The 21,912-nt window shown below is 36.0% G+C and overlaps 2 protein-coding genes and 1 long non-coding RNA gene across 5 annotated transcripts; 1 reads left to right on the top strand and 2 right to left on the bottom strand.

Annotated features, from left to right (window-relative positions):
• Positions 1-65: 65 nt before the first annotated feature.
• Positions 66-19,223, bottom strand: si:dkey-24p1.1 (uncharacterized protein LOC556718 homolog). Of its 2 annotated transcripts, none has more exons than XM_031313872.2 (17): positions 19,010-19,223; positions 18,101-18,175; positions 17,593-17,991; positions 16,880-17,158; positions 15,743-16,000; positions 15,251-15,511; positions 14,835-15,125; positions 13,770-14,054; positions 12,516-12,785; positions 11,528-11,791; positions 8,127-8,205; positions 7,976-8,039; positions 7,734-7,873; positions 7,468-7,525; positions 1,227-1,321; positions 1,067-1,130; positions 66-684 (listed from the first exon to the last, which is right to left on the bottom strand). In XM_031313872.2, exons 2-17 carry the CDS (start codon positions 18,153-18,155, stop codon positions 469-471), a joined length of 3,078 nt encoding a protein of 1,025 aa, XP_031169732.1. In that variant the 5' UTR covers positions 18,156-18,175; positions 19,010-19,223; the 3' UTR covers positions 66-468. The 2 variants fall into 2 exon arrangements, with proteins under 2 accessions (XP_031169732.1, XP_035862371.1); XM_036006478.1 differs by having other exon boundaries at positions 7,976-8,033.
• On the top strand, positions 4,775-8,726 carry LOC116060478. Its single transcript, XR_004107522.1, has 3 exons — positions 4,775-4,857; positions 5,505-5,509; positions 8,716-8,726. It is a non-coding gene; the product is annotated as an uncharacterized LOC116060478 (long non-coding RNA).
• Positions 18,480-21,157, bottom strand: irgq2 (immunity-related GTPase family, q2). Of its 2 annotated transcripts, XR_004898592.1 has the most exons (3): positions 21,017-21,157; positions 19,373-20,657; positions 18,480-19,334 (listed from the first exon to the last, which is right to left on the bottom strand). XR_004898592.1 is itself a non-coding variant. In XM_031313995.2 (2 exons), exon 2 carries the CDS (start codon positions 20,651-20,653, stop codon positions 19,514-19,516), a length of 1,140 nt encoding a protein of 379 aa, XP_031169855.1. In that variant the 5' UTR covers positions 20,654-20,657; positions 21,017-21,157; the 3' UTR covers positions 19,299-19,513. The 2 variants fall into 2 exon arrangements, 1 of the variants encoding a protein (XP_031169855.1); XM_031313995.2 differs by having other exon boundaries at positions 19,299-20,657.
• Between the last annotated feature and the right edge of the window lie 755 nt (positions 21,158-21,912).

The raw sequence follows: 21,912 nt of genomic DNA, 5'->3' as shown, positions 1-21,912 counted from the left end.
CCTTTGTTCATAGGGAAAGAAACAGTTACACAGTTTGTCACACATTTTTATTGATCATTTTGTATTTGTTTTTTGTTAAAATGCATACATATGTTTGTGATTGTTAAAAAACAAAACAAAGAAAGACATTCTTATCTTATACAAGAATTGAAATCAACGCATGTTATGAAATTAAGCATTGCGCATATGGCACATTATACTATTCACAAATGTCAAAGTAATGTCAATAAATTTTACAAATATGTACATTTACCCATGTATGCTTTCCTTAACAAAATTAGTTTTTCTTTATATGTTAGGTGCCATGGGTTTGGTCACTTTTCTCCCTTCTGTTTAGTACTTGTTACTGCACACTCTGAAAAGCATAGGCACTAAGGAAAAATAAATGTTAACATTGAAATAAACAATACAGTGATGAAACCCCTATTGAACAATTGGCTGTACCTGTAAGAGTAAGAGTATCTAAACTCAGATTTTGACCTCAGAGTACTGTGTCACCTCTTCATCAGAGCTGCTGGAGTCTCTGCCGGCTCTCTGAAGTCCAGGCTTTGCCTTGAAGCTCACCTGTGAATAATTGATCTCTATTTCATCCTCACTGGTGTCTGTGTCATAGTTCGATGCATTTTGAGATTTGGCTGTGTGTGCTGCGCTGACGTTCTCATAGTCCTCCAGCCTTTCATCATTCTAGGAGGATAACAAGGATGGTCAGATAAAGTGTGTCATTACTTCTGACAGTATCTGGATTTCATGCACAGAGAAATTCATATTAACAGACATTTGGTGCTTGTGCGGACCTGAAGATTATGTTTTCCCTGATTAAATTATTTGTTACAGGGAAATTATTTCTAAAGAGAAAACGTCCTCTTTGCTACTGTATTGTCAGCACACAGACGTACTATACAAAACATACTTCTTTTCTATGTTTTAGTAGTAGCTTTACTGTAACCACAAACACAATATAAATCATCCACTAAAGTTAGACAAACAAAATTGCCTTTAATGCTTTAAAGTAATAAACTGAAAATGACACATCTAAAAAAACAAATCTTGTTTATAGGTTTCTGACCTTTTTAAGTGGCTTTTGCTTGGACACCATAGAATACTCATCTTCCGCTTTTGTAGGATTGTGCCTAGAAAATAAATAACATATACCATCATAAATTTGCCATGTAATAAAACCTTTCTTGTTATAATATACAGTAACATGACAAAACATATATTCTCACTTTTGCGTATTTCCAAAGTGTAAAGAAGCGTAGTTGAGAGAATAATCCTGTGTGTGTCCACCTTGCTGTCTGATTGGCTTTTGTGCAGAAGGACCCTGAGCAGATGCAGACAGAGGACATCAGTGAATATATAGTAGCAACTGAATCAGGTTATTCATGCATTTAAATGGAAGCTGTAGGCCCTCTGGTCATTCATTGCTCCACAATAGTGACTACTGAATGATTACTGTTCTGCCTAACAGTGAGGACAGAGCTACAGCACAGTGGGCAAAGCAAAATCTTGATCATCAAAAGACACATCCGCCTGTCTAAAGAGGAGCTACACAAATGACTGAGGCCAACGCAGATGTTTGCATAGTGGTTTTGCGAACACTAATGTGTTAAACTGAAATTGTATGGATGCCATAAAAAATGTCATAATATAGTCTGACAGAAAAAGTTATAATAGGTCGAAAAAAGTCATAGTATAGTATGTTGAAAAATTAAAAAAGTCATAGTATAGTATGTCGAAAAAAGTAATAAAAAAAAGTCAAAGTATAGCATGTCGAAATTTTTAAAAAAAGGTCATAGTATGTTGAAAAAAGTAAAGACAAAAGTCATAGTATAGTATGTCGAAATTTTAAGAAAAGTCATAGAATAGTATGCTGAAAAAAAGTAAAGAAAAAAAGTCATAGTATAGTATATTGAAAAAAATGCATAGTATATTGAAAAAAAGTTTAAAAAGTCATAGTATAGTATGTCGAAAAAAGTTTAAAAAGTATTGGTATGTTGAAAAAAATGGATGAAAAAAAGTCATAGTATAGTATATCAAAAAAACGGTTTAAAAAAGTCATAGTATAATATGTTAAAAGTGTCGAAAAAAGTAACAGTATAGTGTGTCGAATAAGGTTAAAAAACAGTACAGTACAGTACAGTATGTCAAAAAAGTGTCGAAAAAAGTCATAGTATAGTGCATTGAAAAAAGTTTTTAAAAAAAAGTCATAGTATAGTATGTGGAAAAAAACTTATAGTATAGTATGTGGAAAAAAGTTGAAAAATGTCATAGTGTATAGTATGTCGACATAAGTTAAAAAGTCATAGTATTTAGTATGTTGAAAAAAAGTTTAAAAAGTCTAGTATAGTATGTTGAAAAAAAGTTTAAAAAGTCATAGTATAGTATGTTGAATAAAAGTTTAAAAAGTCATAGTATAGTATGTTGAAAAAAAGCTAAAAAGTCATAGTATGTATTGTATGTTGAAAAAGTGTCTAAAAAAAGTCTTGGGATAGTATGTTGAAAAAAGTTTAAAAAAAGTTGTAGTATATTATGTCGAAAAAAGTCATAGTATAGTATTGTGAAAAATGGGCCTCCCAGCCCACCTCCACACAGGATGGTGGCGGCAAGGACACACTGAGAATGGGTGGTGATGGGGTGAAGACACAGCAAACAGCCAACGTGGATTTGCGGTGAGAATATAGATTTATTTACAGTGCTATAAAATACGTCGTTCAGCACTCTGCCAACAACAACAAAAAAAACTTCCAAAACAAACAAACAAAAATGAACCAACGGGTTTCTCAATTTAACTAGCACAAGCAAAAAATTCTCTTCTCTCAATAATTCTCTGTATACAACCTCTCAGCAAGTTGACACTCTCCTGACTCTCAGGGCAGAAAAACCCTCGCTTTAAATAGGGCCCTTCAATTACGCTAATTGGTAGAAACCAACGTGATAGGGTGTTTTGTTATGTATAGTGGTTCAGCAGATATTTTCTCTAATCACACACATACATTGAAATATAGTTCATTATACACCTCAGTACTCCTAATAATAATAACATTAATTTCCTGTAATTAAATAATCATTGCATTACAATACAGCCCATGATTTTATACTGCTACAGTAGCTCTCCCCCGCTCAAATAAACACTTTCCCCTGTCCCAAACAGGGAATAAAGCTAGCAATTGTCAGGGGCTCGTGTTCCTTGGGGAAACAAATTGATGCGGGACCAGGAAATGAAAGTAGGTCCGTTCTGCCTGCACGATCCGTTCTGCACATGCGCAAAATGTTCGCGCATGCGCGGTTGTACGAGGATTTGCGACACTGCACGATCTGTTCCACGCTTCCGGTCGACAGCCAAGCTAACGTTAGTTTAGCTAACAGCTAATTCGGCTAACTGCTAGCTGAGACAGCATATAATAACTTTAAAAGACCCTCAAAATAAAACTTGAAAATAAACGTTGACATATATAACAAACACCTAACATATATAACAGCTGTTACATCAGTTCTACTTTACTTGTGCTCATTTAAAATACAATCACTCAATACTTGTCTTTATTGTTATTACTGTGAAGTCTTAATTTAGCTGTAGCCTGCTTTTCCCATTACGTTTGAGTTAACGTTTTTTTAGACTGAATCTAGCTGTCAGCTAGCGGTTAGCCGAATTAGCTGTTAGCTAAACTAACGTTAGCTTCCCGGTGGAGGCTAGCCATAGGCTAGCGTGAAACAGATCGTGCAGGTCGTATCCTCGGTAAAACAGTATTATCTTGCGCATGTGCAGAACGGATCGTGCAGGCAGAACGGATCGTGTACCGACACTATCAAAGAATTTCTAATATGGGAAGAAGTTCCACTCTCTCGTTACTTTCGGCTTCTGAACTGGTTGCAGTTCCACCAGAGTTCCATATAGGGGGCGCTCACAGGCCAGTGCAGAATGAATGGGACTCTATGGAACTATACCCCTCAAAATCCACTTTTCTCAGGATATAATTTTTTGTCTAGTAATTTGAATGTTGCATTTGAAAGGGGAGGCTAAGAAAATACACACTGCTGCGTGTTCGATTTTTTTAAAGTGGCTTTTTTGTTCTAAAAAGCCTTTTAAAATGTCAATGATGTCATACACATATACGGCCAGAGATTCTGCTTTACGGCAAGCTCTGAGTCGCTTCCTTTTTTCTCTCGAAGGCATCGACAACACAGCTGACAGGTTAGACTCTCCCTGTCAATACACATGCTAGAAAGAGGTTTGCTAATGTTTTAAAGACCACGCCGAAATATTCAATCTGGCATTCAAACGGGATCTCCGATCGTAATCAGTCCTTCACTGACCAATCAGCATTCATTAGCAGAATGCTAGCGTGTTATGGGCAACAACGACTCAACCTGTAACAAATCGAAAGGGCATAAGTACTCGTTCATTCAACTTTTGACCTATAATCCATGTTGAACTTGCAAAAACTACAATCAAATCTGAGATTTCTCAACGACAATCAGGCGAAAGAGACAAATTTAGCCGTCTAGCTCCATAGGGTCCCATTCATTTTGCACTGGACCGTGATCACCCCCAGTGGAACTCTGGTGGAACTGCAACCAAAGTAGGTACAATGGGGCTTAATAGGGAGTGGAACGGCTTTCCATAGACGGGCTTTGGTGCTATCAGTGTATTGTTAGTGTTTGCATGCACAATGTACGGATTAACAGAATGAAATGTGTTATGGAGCAGAATCGACGGGTACCGCGTCGTTCGCTATATGGTTTACAGAGGTTTGGTGAGTAACTGAAAGTTGTGTAAATAACGCGCATGAATGAATCACGCCGCGGTTGCCGGCACCGCGTGTAATTACAAACATTAGCCACTATGTGTGTGTGTGCGTGTTTGAGCATGTAGGATAAGGTAGTCAGTTTAAATGTTGTGGGGAATGTCAGGCGAGTTGGGGAAAAGGAGGGGCTCTACCTTTTCACAAGTATGTTGAAACAAGTTTTTAAAAAAGTCAGAGTATAGGGTGTTGAAAAAAGTAAAAAAAAAAAAAGAGTCAGAGTATAGTATGTTGAAAAAAGTTTCAAAAAGTCATAGTCAGGTGTGTCGAAAAAAAGTTAAAAAGTCATAGTACAGTATGTCGAAGAAAGTTTAAAAAGTCATAGTATAGTATGTCCAAAAAATGGAAGAGAAAAAGTCCTAGTATAGTATGTCGACATAAGTTAAAACGTCATAAGTTAAAAAACTCATAGTATAGTATGTCGAAAAAGGTAAAAAAAAAAAAAAAGTCCTAGTATAGTATGTGGAAAAAAGTTGAAAAATGTCATAGTGGATAGTATGTCGACATAAGTTAAAAAGTCATAGTATTTAGTATGTTGAAAAAGTAAAAAAAAATGCATAACATAGTATGTTGAAAAAAAGTTTAAAAAGTCTAGTATAGTATGTCGAATAAAAAGCTAAAAAGTCATAGTATGTATTGTATGTTGAAAAAGTGTCTAAAAAAAGTCTTGGGATAGTATGTTGAAAAAAGTTAAAAAAAAAGTTGTAGTATATTATGTCGAAAAAAGTCATAGTATAGTATGTTGAAAAAAGTTTTAAAAAAAGTCAGAGTATAGTATGTTGAAAAAAGTTTTAAAAGTCATAGTATAGTATGTTGAAAAAAGTTTCAAAAAGTCATAGTCAGGTGTGTCGAAAAAAAGTCATGGTATAGTATGTCGAAAAAAAGTTAAAGTCATTGTACAGTATGTCGAAGAAAGTTTAAAAAGTCATAGTATAGTATGTCCAAAAAATGGAAGAGAAAAAGTCCTAGTATAGTATGTCGACATAAGTTAAAACGTCATAGTATATAATGTCGAAAAAGTAAAAAAAAATCATAGTATAGTATGTCGAAAAAGGTTAAAAAAAAAGTCCTAGTGTAGTATGTCGAAAAAAAGTTTTAAAAAGTCTTGGTATAGTATGTCGACAAAAGTTTTAAAAAGTCATCGTATTGCATGTTGAAAAAGAAAAGTCATAGTATTGTATGTCGAAAAAAGTATAAAAATGTCTTGGTATAGTATGTTGAAAAAACTTTTTAAAAAGTCATAGTATAGTATGTCGAAAAAAATGGTTTGAAATAAAGTCATAGTATAGTATGTCGAAAAAGTGTTGAGATAAAGTCATAGTATTATGTTTTCGAAAAAAGTAAAAAAAGTCATAGTATAGTATCTTGAAAAAAGTAAAAAAAAAAAAAAGTCTTAGTATAGTATGTCACAAAAAGTTTTAAAAAAGTCATAGTATAATATGTCGAAAAAAGTTTTAAAAAGTCTTGGTATAGTATGTCAAAAAAAGTTAAAAAAAAAGGCATAGTATATAGTATTTTCAAAAAAAGTAAAAAATTGTCTTGGTAAAGTATGTCGAAAAAGTGTCGAAAAAAAGTCATAGTATAGTATGTCGAAATAAAGTCTAAAAAGTCATAGTATATATAGTATTTTGAAAAAGTGTCTAAAAAATAGCTATATAGTATAGCATGTCGAATAAAAGTCATTTCGTCAAGTTTTAAAATGTCTTGGTATAGTATGTCGAAAAAAGTTTAAAAATGCATAGTATAGTATGTCGAAAAAAATAAACAAAGTCATAGTGTAGTAATCACAGTATACTATGTCGAAAAAAGTTTAGTATAGTATGTCGAAAAAAGTAAAAAGTCATAGTGTAGTAATCATAGTATAGTATGTTGAAAAAGTGTCAAAAATGTCATAGTATAGTATGTCGAAAAAAGTAAAAAAAGTCAGTGTAGTAATCATAGTATAGTATGTCGAAAAAAATAGAAAAAAGTCAGTACTTTGAAAAAAAAATGTAAAAACTAAGTCATAGTATAGTATGTTAAAAAAGTCCAAAAAGTTATAGTATAGTAGGCCTATTTCCAAATAAAAGTCATAGTATAGTTTGTCAGAAAAGCTTAAAAAAAGTTATAGAATACTATGTTGAAAAAAGTAAAGTAGCCATAGTATAGAATGTTGAAAAGAGTAAAAAAGTCATAGTATAGTATGTCGCTAAAAGCTTTAAAGTCAGTATAATATGTCCAAAACAGTAATAAAAAAAGTCATAGTATGTCATTAAAAGTAAAAAAGTCATAGTATAGTATGTTGGAAAAAAAAGTCATAATACAGTATGTCGAAAAAAATTGTTGGAAAAAAGTCATAGTATAGTACAGTATGTAAAAAGTTAAAAAGTCATAGAATAATATGTCGGAAAGAAATTATAGTATAGTATGTCAAGAAAAGTTTTTTAAAAAGTCATTATATAGTATGTCAAAAAAAGTAACAAAAAAAAGTCTACTTTAGTATGTCAAAAAAAGTTTTTAAAAGTTATATTACGGTACACTGTAGTATATTACAAAAAAATTGTCAAAAAAGTCACAGTATAGTATGTCAAAAAAAGTAAACAAAAAGTCATAGTAGAGAATGTTGGAAACTGTACAAAAAAAAAAGTCATAGTATAATATATTGGGAAAAAAAAGCTTGACCCACTTGTTTTCCGGAGGGCAGATTCACAGTACAGTAAACACTGTTGACGTTGGATGTAGGGCTGTGGAATGACAACGACAACAAGAACAAAAACATGCATAGTCAGTGACTGATTATAATACATGACCGGGAAGACTCATTGTGCCATTCGTGTCTGAAGGATCTTAAATGGATGCTTTGACTCCAGCATGAGGAGCAGCATCCAGCTCTCTGTCCTACAGAGTGTGCATTGTCCTGGGTGGGGACAGTGTGTGTGGCTGCTGTCTTACGTGCTGTCTAGACGAGGCTGGCATCGTTGGCCATTTGGATGGCACGGCTGGTCTGACAAGAGGTCATCTCTGCTCCTGAAAGGTCCTGCCATACTGGGGTTGTTCATCCGATTTCTCCTCCTGGCGTCATTCCACCAACCCTGAATTGGTTTACACACACATACACGCACACACATAAAAGTCATTTTTGTCTAAATATGTTCAATAAAGAAGCAGAAAGAGTTGCACAAAGGAGTCATCACCAGAAACCCCAAACCGGTCGCTGTGTTCATAGTTCCTTGTTGAATTGATTTCTTCCTCCTGTGTCTGAAAACATAACAGGGACATAACAGTGGTTATGCATGCCAATTACTCACGCCAAATGGTATGTGAAATGTATTTGTTTTACTTTACCTGTAGACAAAGAAAATCAAAATGATTATGAACAGGATAATAAGAAAAAGAAAGATGTACAGGACCTTCATCAATGTTCCTGTGGTTAAAAGAGACAGAACATCAGTATATAGACACAAATGTGTAAACAAGTAGCATAGTATCAAACTGCTGTGATTTTACCAGAGGAAAAGTGTTTTGGCAATTCTGATTGCACAATACATCTAACATGTTTCTCTTTCGAAAACAAATGAGAGCAAACGTATGGAGTTATATTCCTATCTTTATTCAAGAGCGCATTCTTTCAATTTGAGAGTTTTTCTCACTGATATTACGTTCAGATTTTGTAATAATTTCCCTCAAAACCTTGCTCTCACACTCAAATAGTCACTGCTCGTGCTTGGATTTGCTCTGCTTGTGCTCAAACTTTCTGCTTGGACTCAGATATGTTGGTCTGTGGACAGATTTTCTGCTCTCAGCTTTGGCCCTTCTCCTCGCACTCGCTGATTCGCGCTCAGATTTTTTTAGTGTTACAATCCCATCAAAATTCCCCAACCAATAGAATGCCAGGTGTAGTGTTGACCAATGAAATTATCCCTGCCCCGTTGAGAGTGCGTTTGTTTTACGTTAGAACGTCTGTTGCGGAAAACTGTAACCAAGTTTATTTACCCCTGTCGTCCATCGCTTTATTATTAGTATGTGTCAATAATGTGCACAGAATGGTCGACGCTCTTTCACCTGCACCCATCAGGAAACGGGAGAAAGCTTTGAAGTGGGACATATCAAGTTAGGTCCACAACTACGAGGGTGAGTAACATAAATTAAGCACGTAGCATATGGCGCTAGCATATAACCTAGCTTGATGTCCATAAACAAATAGATTTTCTTTATAGTTTAGCTAGATTGAACGAGAAGGCTGACTACAGACTACAACCGTCTGCTCCAGATCTACCTACTGTACGGCTGACTACAGACTACAACCGTCTGCTCCAGATCTACCTACTGTACGGTTGGCTACAGACTACAACCGTCTGCTCCAGATCTACCTACTGTACGGTTGGCTACAGACTACAACCATCTGCAAGTTTTGTTTGTAGTAAACATCATCAACAGCTGCACTTAAAGTCTCTTGGGGTCATATTGGACTCAGTTTTTCTCCATACTGCATCATACACTATATTATTTTTCTGTTTTGTTATATTAGTAGTCTACAGACAACACTAAGTATCATTACTTAATCACAGTATATATTATTCTGGTGTACACTGTTGACTTGACTCCTTGCTATTGATTATACGTCACTTTAGCTTGCCACTACCTCATAACTTTGCCTTAATTGCTCTTATATAGTTAATTTATATTATACTAGTTGTATATACCTCCTATTTAATGTAATTATTCTTATCTTTATTTTAGTTCATATCATAACCCTGCTCACAAACTCACCTGTACCTGGGTCATCTGTTTGCCAATATCAATGTTCCTGCTACAGTAAATCCTACATGAAAAGTGTACTGCTTCACAGTAGTATGAACCATATGCTTTTTAGGTTTTGTGTCAAATATTGTGCAGCTTATGAATTGTTTTGACAAGGTAAAGCCATTTAACAACCTGCAAGTGTCCGCTCTGGTAAATTTAATTGTACTGTTTTTTTTTAGTTTTTTTTTATATATATATATATAAAGGTTACAGAACATGAAAAACCTATTTGCCTTGATTTGCCTTGAATCTGTATCTTATCGCTCTGAAAAACTACAATGATTTAAGAAATATCAGTGATACTTATCAACATTTATTGAATTGATTGTATATGTTGGCAGACATTACAGGCACCTATTCATGCAAGCAGAGAACACAATAGTTTGTTCTCTCTTTTATCACTTGGATTATGCAGGTGATAGTGCAGAAACGGGTGAAGTCCTTGTAGATCTCTGGCACTTTGAGGACAGACAGATCCAGCAACTCTCCACTGTTGTCATTGTATAGTGTGCTCCTATTTAAGACAAATTCTAGGACATCAACACATAACATATTAGGTGTACATAGCTTTCTTTAACATCATTACTATCTTACCTTACCTTCTCTGCTTTGGTTTTGTAGACATCACGGTAATTTTCTCTCCCGGGCCTGGTTGTGCACCCTGTGAATTTAAGCAAGATAAATAAATGATGAGTGTATGTCACATGATGTGTGTGTAGTTGTAGTATTTTAATTACAATTACATTATTATCAGACTTGCCAACGTTCTTGGTTTGTGCCACTGCTGCCTGCCCTCTGCACACAGGTGAGTACAAGGGGAACCAATGGGAGTTTGAGTTGGGAGTAATGTACTGACTGGAACAACACAGTAGTGTGGTTGTACAACACTGGTCCATGCACACGGTGCAGCTGTGATGCAGATCAACAGGGGTACTTCAGCCCCACCTGGAAGAAGAGAAACTGAAACATGCTTGTTCTTTCTGTTCAGTTTGCTTTGTATTGATTTCATTAGGTAAAAATAAATAACTGCTATTTTAAATAGTGTTTTATTATAGGAGTGGAATTGTACTTACAACTTTCTATACAGTTATATTACAGTTTAAGTTTTACTATTGGCTCTAACATCTCTGAAATTAGCCAAATCCCCAGGAACATGGTTAACCAAACAAGGAAAAAATACAAAGTGGGGTCATTAAATACCAGTTGTAAATACACACATACTGTCCGTCATATGTCGTTCAATCTAGCTAAACTATAAAGAAAATCTATTTGTTTATGCACATCAAGCTAGGCTATATGCTAGCGTCATATGCTAGTGCTTAATTTATGTTACTCACCCTCGTAGTTGTGGCCCTAACTTGATATGTCCCACTTCAAAGCTTTCTCCCGTTTCCTGATGGGTGCAGGTGAAAGAGCGTTGACCATTCTGTGCACATTGTTGACATATACTAATAATAAAGCGATGGATGACGGGTAAATAAACTCGGTTACAGTTGTCCGCAACAGACGTTCTAACGTAAAACAAATGCACCCCTTAACGGGGCAGAGATCATTTCATTGGTCAACACTACACCTGGCATTCTATTGGTTGGGGGATTTTGATAGGATTGTAACACTAAAAAATCCAAGCGCGCAGGAGAAATCCGAGAGAAAATTTGTAAGTGCGCAGAATCAGGCTGAGTGTGAGGAGAAGGGCCAAAGCTGAGAGCAGAAAATCTGTCCACAGAACAACATATCTGAGTCCAAGCAGAAAGTTTGAGCACAAGCAGAGCAAATCCAAGCACGAGCAGTGACTATTTGAGTGTGAGAGCAAGGTTTTGAGGGAAATTATTACAAAATCTGAACGTAATATCAGTGAGAAATACTCTCAAATTGAAAGAATGCGCTCTTGAATAAAGATAGGAATATAACTCCATACAAACGAGGCCTTGAAAATCACTCACGGTCAAACAGATGGACTGGGTCAGACTTTCTTTGATTTATTTCATTTTTTGCGATGCAGTAGTAGCTTCCCGGCTCGTTTGAATACACTGTGTAGGTCTGATGGTTAGACACTTTTTCATCCCCTTCCTCAGCCTTTATCTTGTACCATGAATATTGTGTGACTGGGGGATAGCTGTGACTGCTGCAGCTCAGCTCGACAGATCTCGTTCCGTCAGGCTGCTGCTGCTCTGCTGCTCTCGTGATATTGGTGTGTTTTGGAGCATCTAAGCAGGGACATTTGAAATAAAGTAAACCAAGACAAAATTATTTACTTTGACATCTTAGTGTTCAAAGATCATACAGTAATGACAGCACAAATGAAAATATACTTAAAAGCCACTGTGTGTAGAATTTTAAGTTTTCCTTTTGGCATCCCCCAGTGGTCCTTTTATAAAAGACACTGTGGCAAAGCAATGCACTGCTCACACCCTTGCCCACCGTATGCCACAATAACAACTGAAAGATGCTAAAATCATATTAAAATTCTACACAGTGACTTTAGACATTTTAATTTTTTCTAAATTATGAGCAGAAATGTGATTCAGACATTTCTATCATGCTTCTGTATAAGGCATTTGTCTACATCACATTTAAAGGTAACCTTGGAAGTTTTTGACATCTACTAGCACTGAAACAATGTTTTTGCAGTGCACTTTCCTAACAGGTTACAGGTTACTTTAGTTATTGACCGTTAGTAAGAGAAACGCACCATGAAATAAAGCATTTCATTAGATTTACATTATTCCAAAAACCAACGTTGCAAATGACGAAGGATTCAACATTCAACACGTTGACTTGTGGATACACAAGCGTTTTGGTGAAAAACACAACCAATTTTATGCAAGAAAACCTCACTGCCCAATCTGTATTTACAATATTTACAATAATGTGTAATATAATATCTCCTAGTTAATGTGTACACCACCCTGAGTGCATCAGTCTACTCACACTTGACTTTGACCTCAGCCTTCTGTGAGTTTCCAGTTCCAATACCATTATTGGCTGCACAGCTGTACAGTCCGCTGTCAGAAGGACTGACCGACTTCAGAATGAAAGTCAGCCCTTTCCGGATGATTTCACTCTTCCCATCAGTCGTCTTCATCCAGGTGACGGAGGTCACTGGTGGGTGGGACTGGGCACTGCAACGTAACGTCAATGACTTGTTTTCATTCACGATGAGAGCAGGCTCAGCTTTTACAGTCACGTCTTTGGGACGATCTGCATTTATCAAAAAGAGAAGAGTCAGATCTAAACATAGTGAGTTATAATACAATATATATGTATTAAACTGTTGTGAATAATAATATCATTGCATACATTTAAATTTAGAGGAGGGCCATTCCAGGTAAGTCTTTGTCTATATAGGTGGTGAACTTTATAAACATGAGAACAACTTAACATGCACACCTGTAAAATATAATACATTCCAATGCACAATTGACTTACAGATGGGAGAAAAGCTGATTTAAATTATCATCTTTGAGGCCATAGTTTGTGGTGGTGGTGCATTATATCTCAAGGTGTTTTTGTCAAAACAATAAATAAACATGTACAACTTAAAGTTATGACAGGTTTATTTAATTATATATATATATGTTTATTTGTTGTTACTCAGTGGTGGATGAATGCTAGAGATTAAAGTAAAAGTAGAATACTACACAATATAAATGAACCATTCTATGTAAGTAAGTCATGCATTCGTAATTTTAGGCAGAACAATAGTTTTAGCAGGAAAATGCACTTCAAAGTAAAAAGAATTAAAAGTATAAGTATTCAGTAGATGTTATATTACTGTGTCATTACTACGGATGCATTACTTTGTAAGCGGTAGCATATTTTATTGTCTAATGTGTAGTTTGAACTATTTTATTACTTTATACTGTTCAGTAGTTTATCTATAATACTGCATCATATTTTTTGAAGTTGTTTTGTATGTAAAAATCTAGCTCTTTAAAGTAACTAGTAAGTTAGTAACAATATTGTGTGTCAAATAAATGTAGTGGAATTGAAGTATAAAGTGGCAGAAAATGGAAGTAAAGCACAAGTACCTCAAAATTGTACTTTAACTAAACTATTGTACCAAAAACTAGACATGTAATCAAAATGATTTCACATGTAAATAATAAATAAGATCTACTTTTTGGAAAGTTTTGGTTCTGATGATTTGTTTGGAAAAAGACAATGCACTACTGAATCACTCACATTTAACCACCAGTGTTGTTGGTTTGCTTGTCTTTGAACCTTCGCTGTTTGTGGCGCTGCAGGTGTAAACTCCTGTGTGAGTTGAAGTTACATTGAATTTGTGGTGGAGAGTGTTATCAGGCCAAAGTTGAGTGAAAAGCAATTCTGAGGACTGAGGTTTGGATTCGGAAGTCCTTGTCAAGTAGAGCGTTGACAGTGGGAAGCTTTCAACAGTGCAGCTGATGGTGATGAGCTGATCTTCCCTGAGCTCAGTATCCATAGTCAGCATGGGTTCAGTTGGAGGATCTGTAGAGAGGAAGCAGCTGTGTGATTTTCAGGAGAATTCATTAATTTTCCAACATGTTGCATGATAATTCAGGAGCAGTCTATGAACAGGAAGTCAACTTCTGTCCTGAAAGCTTAAACACTTAAGAGTTTGACACTCTCACGTATGTCTGTTGAATACAGGGCTACAACCAGCAGCATGTTAGCTTAGCATAAAACAGATGGAAACTGCTAGCCTGGCTCTGTCCAAAGGTAGCTTAGTTTGCCAACTAGCATCTCTAAACCTCATTCATTTACACATTATATCTCATTTGTTTAATCTGTATAGAAACTGAAGTTTAAAAATGACAAGTTAACATTTTGCATGTGGTTTTGTGTTAGACTATTTCTTGGCTGGGAGCAATAACTTGCGTGGCAACTATACTTGCTGTAAAAAAGCAAATTGTTGTCTCTTTCCACTTCCGTTTTTGTATGGATTAAACAAATGAGATATGTCTTCATTTGTGAGTTTGAGTTATGTATTTAAAATGTAGGAACCGTTGACAGAGCCAGGCTACCTCTTTCCAGTCATATGCTAGGCTAAGCTTATCGGCTGCTGGCTCCAGCCTCATATTTACCGTACAGATATGAGAATTGTTTCCATATTTTCATCCAACTAGCAAATGATTTACCTTTGAAAGACATGAATAAATCAGAGTCAATCAGATGTAAATAATGATTTTTGTAATACTCAAACTTGATGTAAAAGTTGAGAGGAACTTAAATATCACAGAACATTTTCAGCATACCACAATTACTTACAGAGTACTTCTATGCACACCGGCTCACTATCGTGTCCTGTACTGATCTCGTTGGTTGCGTTGCACATGTAACATGCTTCATCGGCTCTCTCTACTCTGTCCAAATATATCACTTCTTCTTTAGAATTCTTAGACCTCCACTTTGAGGAGTCAGTCGGTTTCTTCATGTTGTAACGGTACCAGGAGTAACTCAACGGGGCAGGGTTGGCGTCAGTGAAACAATAAAATGCAAGGGAGCTACCAACTTTCACTTTTTTATCAACATTACGGATGGTTGTGTTCCACGGGCCATCTGGAAGGAAGAAATAAATAAATATTATTAATATGCTTTCAATGTTAATGCAGTCTATCGATTTATTTGCTTTTCATCGTCATCATCAACAACTCACTGACAAATATGCAGCACCAGGAGCTTACATTCAACTGTAATTAGAAGTGACCCTGATGTTCCAGTACCCACAGTGTTGGTGGCACTACATGTGTACGAGCCCCTGTCCTCAGGCTGGATTCTTTCAACAACATATTGGTGTGTTTGTTCCTGATGAATAGCTTTCTCATCTTTAAACCAAGAGTAGGTGCTAGGTGGTGGGTTGCTTCTCTTCACCTTACATGTCAAAGTCATAATTTCCCCTTCTTTAACTACAGAAGCAGAGGACTTCACTTCAATTTCGGGCCGATCTGAAACAGAAGATATTATTTCTTTAGGCTGATTAATAATTATTACCTACTAAGAATGCTAAAGTATATATATTAAATGAAAACACATTGTTTAAAATCTTACAAAGTTTTTTGTTTTGCTAATACCACAGCAAAATGTAAAAACGTACAGCAGTATTACAGGAGTTAACTACAGAGAATCACAAACACACCAAATTAAAGAATTCAAGCAAAAACATAGGAAGTACTCACATTGAACTTCAATAGTGACTGGGTTTGATTGTGTTGTCCCATGTTTGTTTGCAGCTTTACAATGGTATTCTCCATCCTGTGACTCTGTAATTGATGTGATCATCCATTCTGCCCCTGTTTTCACTACAGCGTCTTGTTTATTTTTAACCCAGGTAAAGGTGGGGGTAGGACTTCCTTTAGCGGAGCAAGTAAGAGTTACAGATCGTCCTTCCTCAACGTTTTGAGAGCTTATTTCAGCCAAGGTGTATTTGGGAGCATCTGTGTCAACAAATTAAATAAAGTCGGGGGGAAATCAGTCAACTCACAGTAATAGATGGATTATTTACGGCAAACAATTATGCATACTGTATTTGATTATAGTCCCATTTAAAGTGGAACCTTAAGTGATTTAACAAATAGCCAAAGTATGAGTTTAGCAAAAATAATCTACATGAATATAGGCTAGATGAGTATAATTTAATACAACAGACGTGCAGTTAACAAATTAAAGTGTTATTTTTCAGTGAAACATGAAGTTACACTAATGTACATCACCACTTGCTACAGCATAGAAGCAAGCTCAAGACCAGTAGAGACTAAACCAACCCCCTATTTATTTTTCCTTCCCTAAGTTATGTCAATGTAATTTATTTATCTATTTTTGTTTTCTTTTTCTTTTTTTCTTGTTGTTATTGTTTTCTCTGTTTGTTTTAACACTGTTGTTTCTTCTTGGTTTGTTTGATTAGTTTTTTGGAATTACCTAATAAGTTGCCTGTAAAAGACACTTCTATGTGGAAAACCTTTTTTTTTATTTCAATCTGTGTTGTTGACCGTATACATTAGAGGCATATAGTTTGATTTATTAACAGAGAAAAAATACTAATGTGCAATTCTCAACTGATCAACATCAAAATATATAGGCCTATTTCTACTGCTGTGATAATAAATCTTACTGATGTCAAAAGATTAAAGGTACAGCTAGTTTCCTAGTTTTAGCTGTTTTATAACTATAAATCAATTGGGGGGGGGGTTAAGGGTTAATTTGGTGCAGGTGCAATCCTTAATTTACATTTGGATTACAGATTGTTTGATTTCATATCATCATTAGTAGGCTAAATATGACCCCTGTAAGACATGACATCAATGTTATGAACTTACATTCAACAGTTACACTGATATTTTTAATCAAATATTTGTCTTCATTATCTTGTGTTTTGCATGAAAACTCCTTCCCATCGTCATTCCAGTTGACTGTCAGAGTGACGGTCGTGCTTTTCGTTTTTTCATTGTTTCTTTGTTGAGGTGTTGGGGACAGCTGTGTCAAACCTCCAATTTGTAGCTTTGAAGTACATGAACTTGAAGTGGAGCATGTGAGTGTTATCATGCCAGATTCGTTTACAGCTGCGGGTTTCTCAAAAGTGATCGGGCATGGATTTTCTGCAAATGTGAAAATGAGATGATTTTAAGAGAAATAAAATGAATATACTGAATAGCCAGTGTAAATTAGTAATAATATTGTATCAGTAATACAGTATGTCACAAATACATATTTTCAATATATATTAATTCTTACTTTTTCTACCTTAAACATGCCGGTATGAATATAGTAGGCTACTACTTACTGTAATGATATGAAAAACTTAGCTATAGTCCTTGACAAATGTATTATGGGTATGATCATAACCCTACAACTTTTTCTCAAATAATAATTCTTAAAATGTGTTTCTTATAATAATCATGTTGAATTTTAACTCAACCAATCTGATCATTTCTGCCTCCAGACGAGCTTATCTCTTAATGTTTGCATAACTAATTTTATTGGTATATATTTTATGAAAATATCTTTTAGCACTCTTGATTTATGTACTTACCTATAACTTTGAGGTTCGCGTCTTCAGTTTTCCATACCTTTGTTCCTACAAATCTGAAAGCGTAGTTTCCACTGTCAGTTTTGTTTAGGTTGCAGATTAAAATACTGCACAGCACTGGTGGAGATCGAGGACGATTGTTCCAACTTAAAGATGGAGAGCCGGTATATTTAACTCTATCTGCAAAGTCTGAACTGACAGGACGCACTGTTTCATTTGTGCTGTAAATGATAGTGCCAGTGAAATCATTTACAGACCAATGTGGATTCTTTATCCAAAACCAGTATGCATCCTTAGGTTCAACATTATTTGTGACGTTGCATTTGATTTCAATGCAGGACCCTTCTGTGGCTGTCAGGGGACCTTTTAGTGTGAAGGGGTTTTGTGGGGCACAAGAAAAATCTGTGGTGGTGAAAACACAGATGTAAAAGTCAGGTTATGTATGTGACTTTAATGCAAATGTTGTTAAAATAAAAAAAATGTTATCATAGTGGAATATGAAAATTCGTACTTTTTATTAGGGCCAGAAATACCAACCACCCGACTGCCAGAGCATTCATTTTCATGTGGCACTAAAACTTGATATCTGAAACAAAGAGATGGATAAAATGTGTGTGTTCAATATTGGACGTCATATAATATTCTTTTTATTTACTATAAACTAGCATTGTCAGTAGGTAGGCTTTTATGTATTTTATTAAATGCAAATGCAGATACAAAATTCTTTTTCTTTTTCTTTTTCTGAGTTGTTTGAGTAGTCTGCTATTTCTTCCTCATTTCAAGATTGTGGGATTTCTCCAGCATTGCAAAATATATCTTTTCTGAAACAAATAGCAGTACGTTAGTGTTTCAGTAGAAAAAGATTAAAAGAAAAAGACTAAGACAAAATGTTGAGATTAAATGTTTTGTTGCAGTGTAGTAATGATTGTGTCTTGATACAGCAGAGCCCAAACATTAAATTTTTAGGCTTCCAATTACAGGTTCAGTTTCTATTTCCTTACAGTACCTAAAATATGTTGTGGAGGTCATTGTCTTTATTTTACATCAACTGTTTGTTTCAATCACTTTACTCTGCTTGTCATTCAAAGAAGACCGATAATACACCACACAGAATATTTTGAGTACAAACATTACAGTGCCTTTAGTTTTTAGATTTGATCATTTATCCCCCCCAAAATGCGTAACATTGTCAAAAACAATAGTGTTTTTAAAAGCTCAATATACAGCATATACTTCACTTACAAATGCCACTGTATACTTACTTAGAAACCTAAAATTTCTCTAGACACAGACATTGTACCTCATCAATGATTGACACAGAACCTTCACGGACAGAGATTACTTTTTTAGTTAAATTAGACAGTCAAATAGAGGAACTTAATTTAAGACTGAAAGATTTAAAAAATAAGCTTGTTTTTACCTCAGAAGATTCACTTACAGCAGTCCGTAGCACACACCATCCTTCATTAAGTAAGAGTACGATTATTTTTAAAAAGGAAGTTTTCACAGTTCAACTAAAATCTTGTAAAATTTGCATGGCCAATCATGCAAGCCAGAGAACATAATCTTTTATAGTTGTACTGATGAAGGTGATATGATTTTCTCCTTCAACTTGCTCGCTACAGTGTGCATGCAACATTCCTCTCACTTCCTCTATTCAATGCTTTTGTTTATCGTGAAAGCCTCTGTTCAGGGTGTTTTTTTTCACAGGCACTGAGCAGCTTACAGTATTTGACATCTGTTTGCAGAATCTATGCTTACACAGTATTTACATGTTCTTTAGTACTTCTAGCTCATTAAAAAGTGTGAAAACGTATCAAAAGATTTCTGAAGTATTGTATAAATAGTGTTTCTTATATCCCAAAACGTAAAGGTAAATCACACATAAACAGGAAACCTTACACAAAGAAAAAATCATTTGATTTTACTTCCCCTCCCCAAGAGCAACAGCCACTATCTTCTCAGCATCAGCTGCCATTTCATCCATGGCGCTGTTTAATGCTTGCAGCATGGCAGAGAAGGATCGGCTGGCAGAACGGGCATGAACGGGCATCGCCATCTCCACCAGTTTAGATGAAACCGTGGCCAAGTCTTTTTCTGCCGCTGCCAGCCGCTTTTTCACTTCAGCTTTAGTAACCTCCATTGACAATACACAAGTCCGCAGCCCTTTAAGTCTTGTTGGTTCCATGCCCCGCTGTCGGGCCAGTCGCTCGACCGAATCATCGTCCAGGCACAGAGATAATTGTGCTTTGGTTAGAATCCGCACTGCGACACTTGAGTCCACCATGGAGGCCACAAAGGGAACAGGAATAGCTGACACCCCACCAGATAGCGAGGCAGCTGCCCATACTAGTGCTTTGAATGCTTCCTTTTTCTGAGTGACCAGGGTGGAGGTAAGTGTCGGGAGAGCCAAGAGAAGGGCGTGGGCTCGGATCTCTGGAAGGTCTCCTCCCATGTCCTCCAACAGGCCAGGGAAGTCAAAGTTCTCCAGGGTGGAGGGTCTCACCAGGTAGACTTTAGGCAGTGTCACACCCTGAGATGTCAGCACTTCCAGACTGGCTTTCCTCTTTTCTTCTAGGCTTTTTTCTGTGTCATTTGCTGAAGCTAAGAGAATAAAGTACACTGTTTGCCGCTGCTGTGACCGGGCCTCCAAGAACACGTCCACACTGTTGGGTTGGGGCGTTTGTGTGAATGTCATTAAGACAGCATTATAGCGGGGGAATTTAACTCTGTCCATGTAGCCCTCGGGTTCAAATGGAGAGGCGGCTGGGACAGGTGGCAGATCCCACAGGCGAAAGTCAGGGTGTTTAGGGTTAGGGTAAACTGCCAATTCCTCTGGGGCAACAGATGATGGAGACGGAGCTGCTCCGTCGTCCCCAGAACCGAGGCCACGGAGGGAGTTTATAAAGGCAAATTTTTCATCCCCACGGCCCCCCATCACAGCTAAGTTGATCCTGCTGATCAGGAGATCTTCCACTGCATCCTTGACATCTGATAACTTATTGAGCTCTATGGACTCTTTGAGGGTCTCTAGGAGGTTCAGGCTTCTGAAAACATCAGCCATTTCTGTAAAAAGATAAAGATTGCAACACTTTATTATAGCAAAGGCCAGAAAGACCATATAAATACTTGAGGATTAATAAAAGTAAAAGCATTAAAACCAATCTACTGTATCATACTGGTAAGTGTAACAATAGACATGATGGCATCTAACGCATTAATAAAAACAAACAAAATTGTAATTGTACAAGTAAACTTGTAACATAATCTGAGAAGAAACCCAAAAGCAAATTATATATTTGGTGTCACAAGAAACCTGCTCATTCACCACTCATGTACATCATGTTTGAACCTGAGCTGAAGGTTTACGTGGTCCATTTTAAACCAATCAAATATTGATTTTCTGGCAAGGCAATGTTTCAATTCAACAAAATCTGGCACACACTCACCTACAGCAGCCCTGTGGTTGAAATATGTGTTCCAAGTTGTCAAACGTTGCTTCTTCTGCAGCTCTGAATGACCAGCAGCGTCAGGTTGATCTATTTAAAGTGTGTGTCTGTCTAGCTAGTGGAACATCTAATCCTGTTAGCTCAGTCTTAATCCAAAATCACTTTAAGCACATTCATGCACACCGTGTGTATGTAAAGCTATTTTCTTTCATGCATACCCCGTACTTTCATGCATAAGCACATACATAAAGATGCAAACACATGTTTAAATAAAGAGATGAAAACAAATAATTTGTTACGTTAACATTTATTTTTACAGCTTACATTATTCTCATTAAACAGCAAATATTCACTAATAACTTGTTATCCAAGAAAGGATTACAAAAACTCATGTCCCTCTACACTTTCAACGGTCAAGAACTCAAAGTCATAAGCAAGTATTTTTACTTAACTTTTACATTTGATTTTACTATAAACTCTTTGTGTGAATTAAAGGACAGACCACCTATTTTGTAATTTAGGTATGAACACTTGTTGAGTAATGTTGATACACAGAACCTGCAAAGAGCTTGTTTATTGAATGTGGGTATATCCCTTCTTTAATGTTGATACACACAAAATCAGAAATATGCCTATATGTTTCATTTTCTTTTCCTTTATTATTAAATGTGTATTATGAATTTTCAGTTTCCCCACATATGCCTTGTAAAAGCATTAATGAAGAGAAACAAAGTAGTAATAATAAAGTTGAGGGATGAGTGTATACTGTACAGTATGTGACCATAGAAGCCAAGCTGCAGAATCTTGCTTTCTTTTCTTTTAAAGAGGAACCCATTATGCAAAACGCCCAACACCTGGTTTCAGATGCTATTTT

The sequence above is a fragment of the Sander lucioperca genome, chromosome 10, assembly GCF_008315115.2.
Source record: "Sander lucioperca isolate FBNREF2018 chromosome 10, SLUC_FBN_1.2, whole genome shotgun sequence".
In the NCBI taxonomy this organism is placed as follows: domain Eukaryota; kingdom Metazoa; phylum Chordata; class Actinopteri; order Perciformes; family Percidae; genus Sander; species Sander lucioperca.
Note: the sequence above shows the minus strand (reverse complement) of the source record. Positions and strands in the feature narration are given on the sequence as shown.

Coding starts and splice junctions, on each gene's coding strand:
- si:dkey-24p1.1 (XM_031313872.2), bottom strand. CDS start 18,155: ATGAAAATGAATGCTCTGGCAGTCGGGTGGTTGGTATTTCTGGCCCTA. Junction 7,526..7,733: donor CAGCCTCGTCTAGACAGCAC/GTAAGACAGCAG, acceptor GTCATTCCACAG/CCCTACATCCAACGTCAACA. Junction 1,322..7,467: donor ATCTGCCCTCCGGAAAACAA/GTGGGTCAAGCT, acceptor GCATCTGCTCAG/GGTCCTTCTGCACAAAAGCC.
- irgq2 (XM_031313995.2), bottom strand. CDS start 20,653: ATGGCTGATGTTTTCAGAAGCCTGAACCTCCTAGAGACCCTCAAAGAG.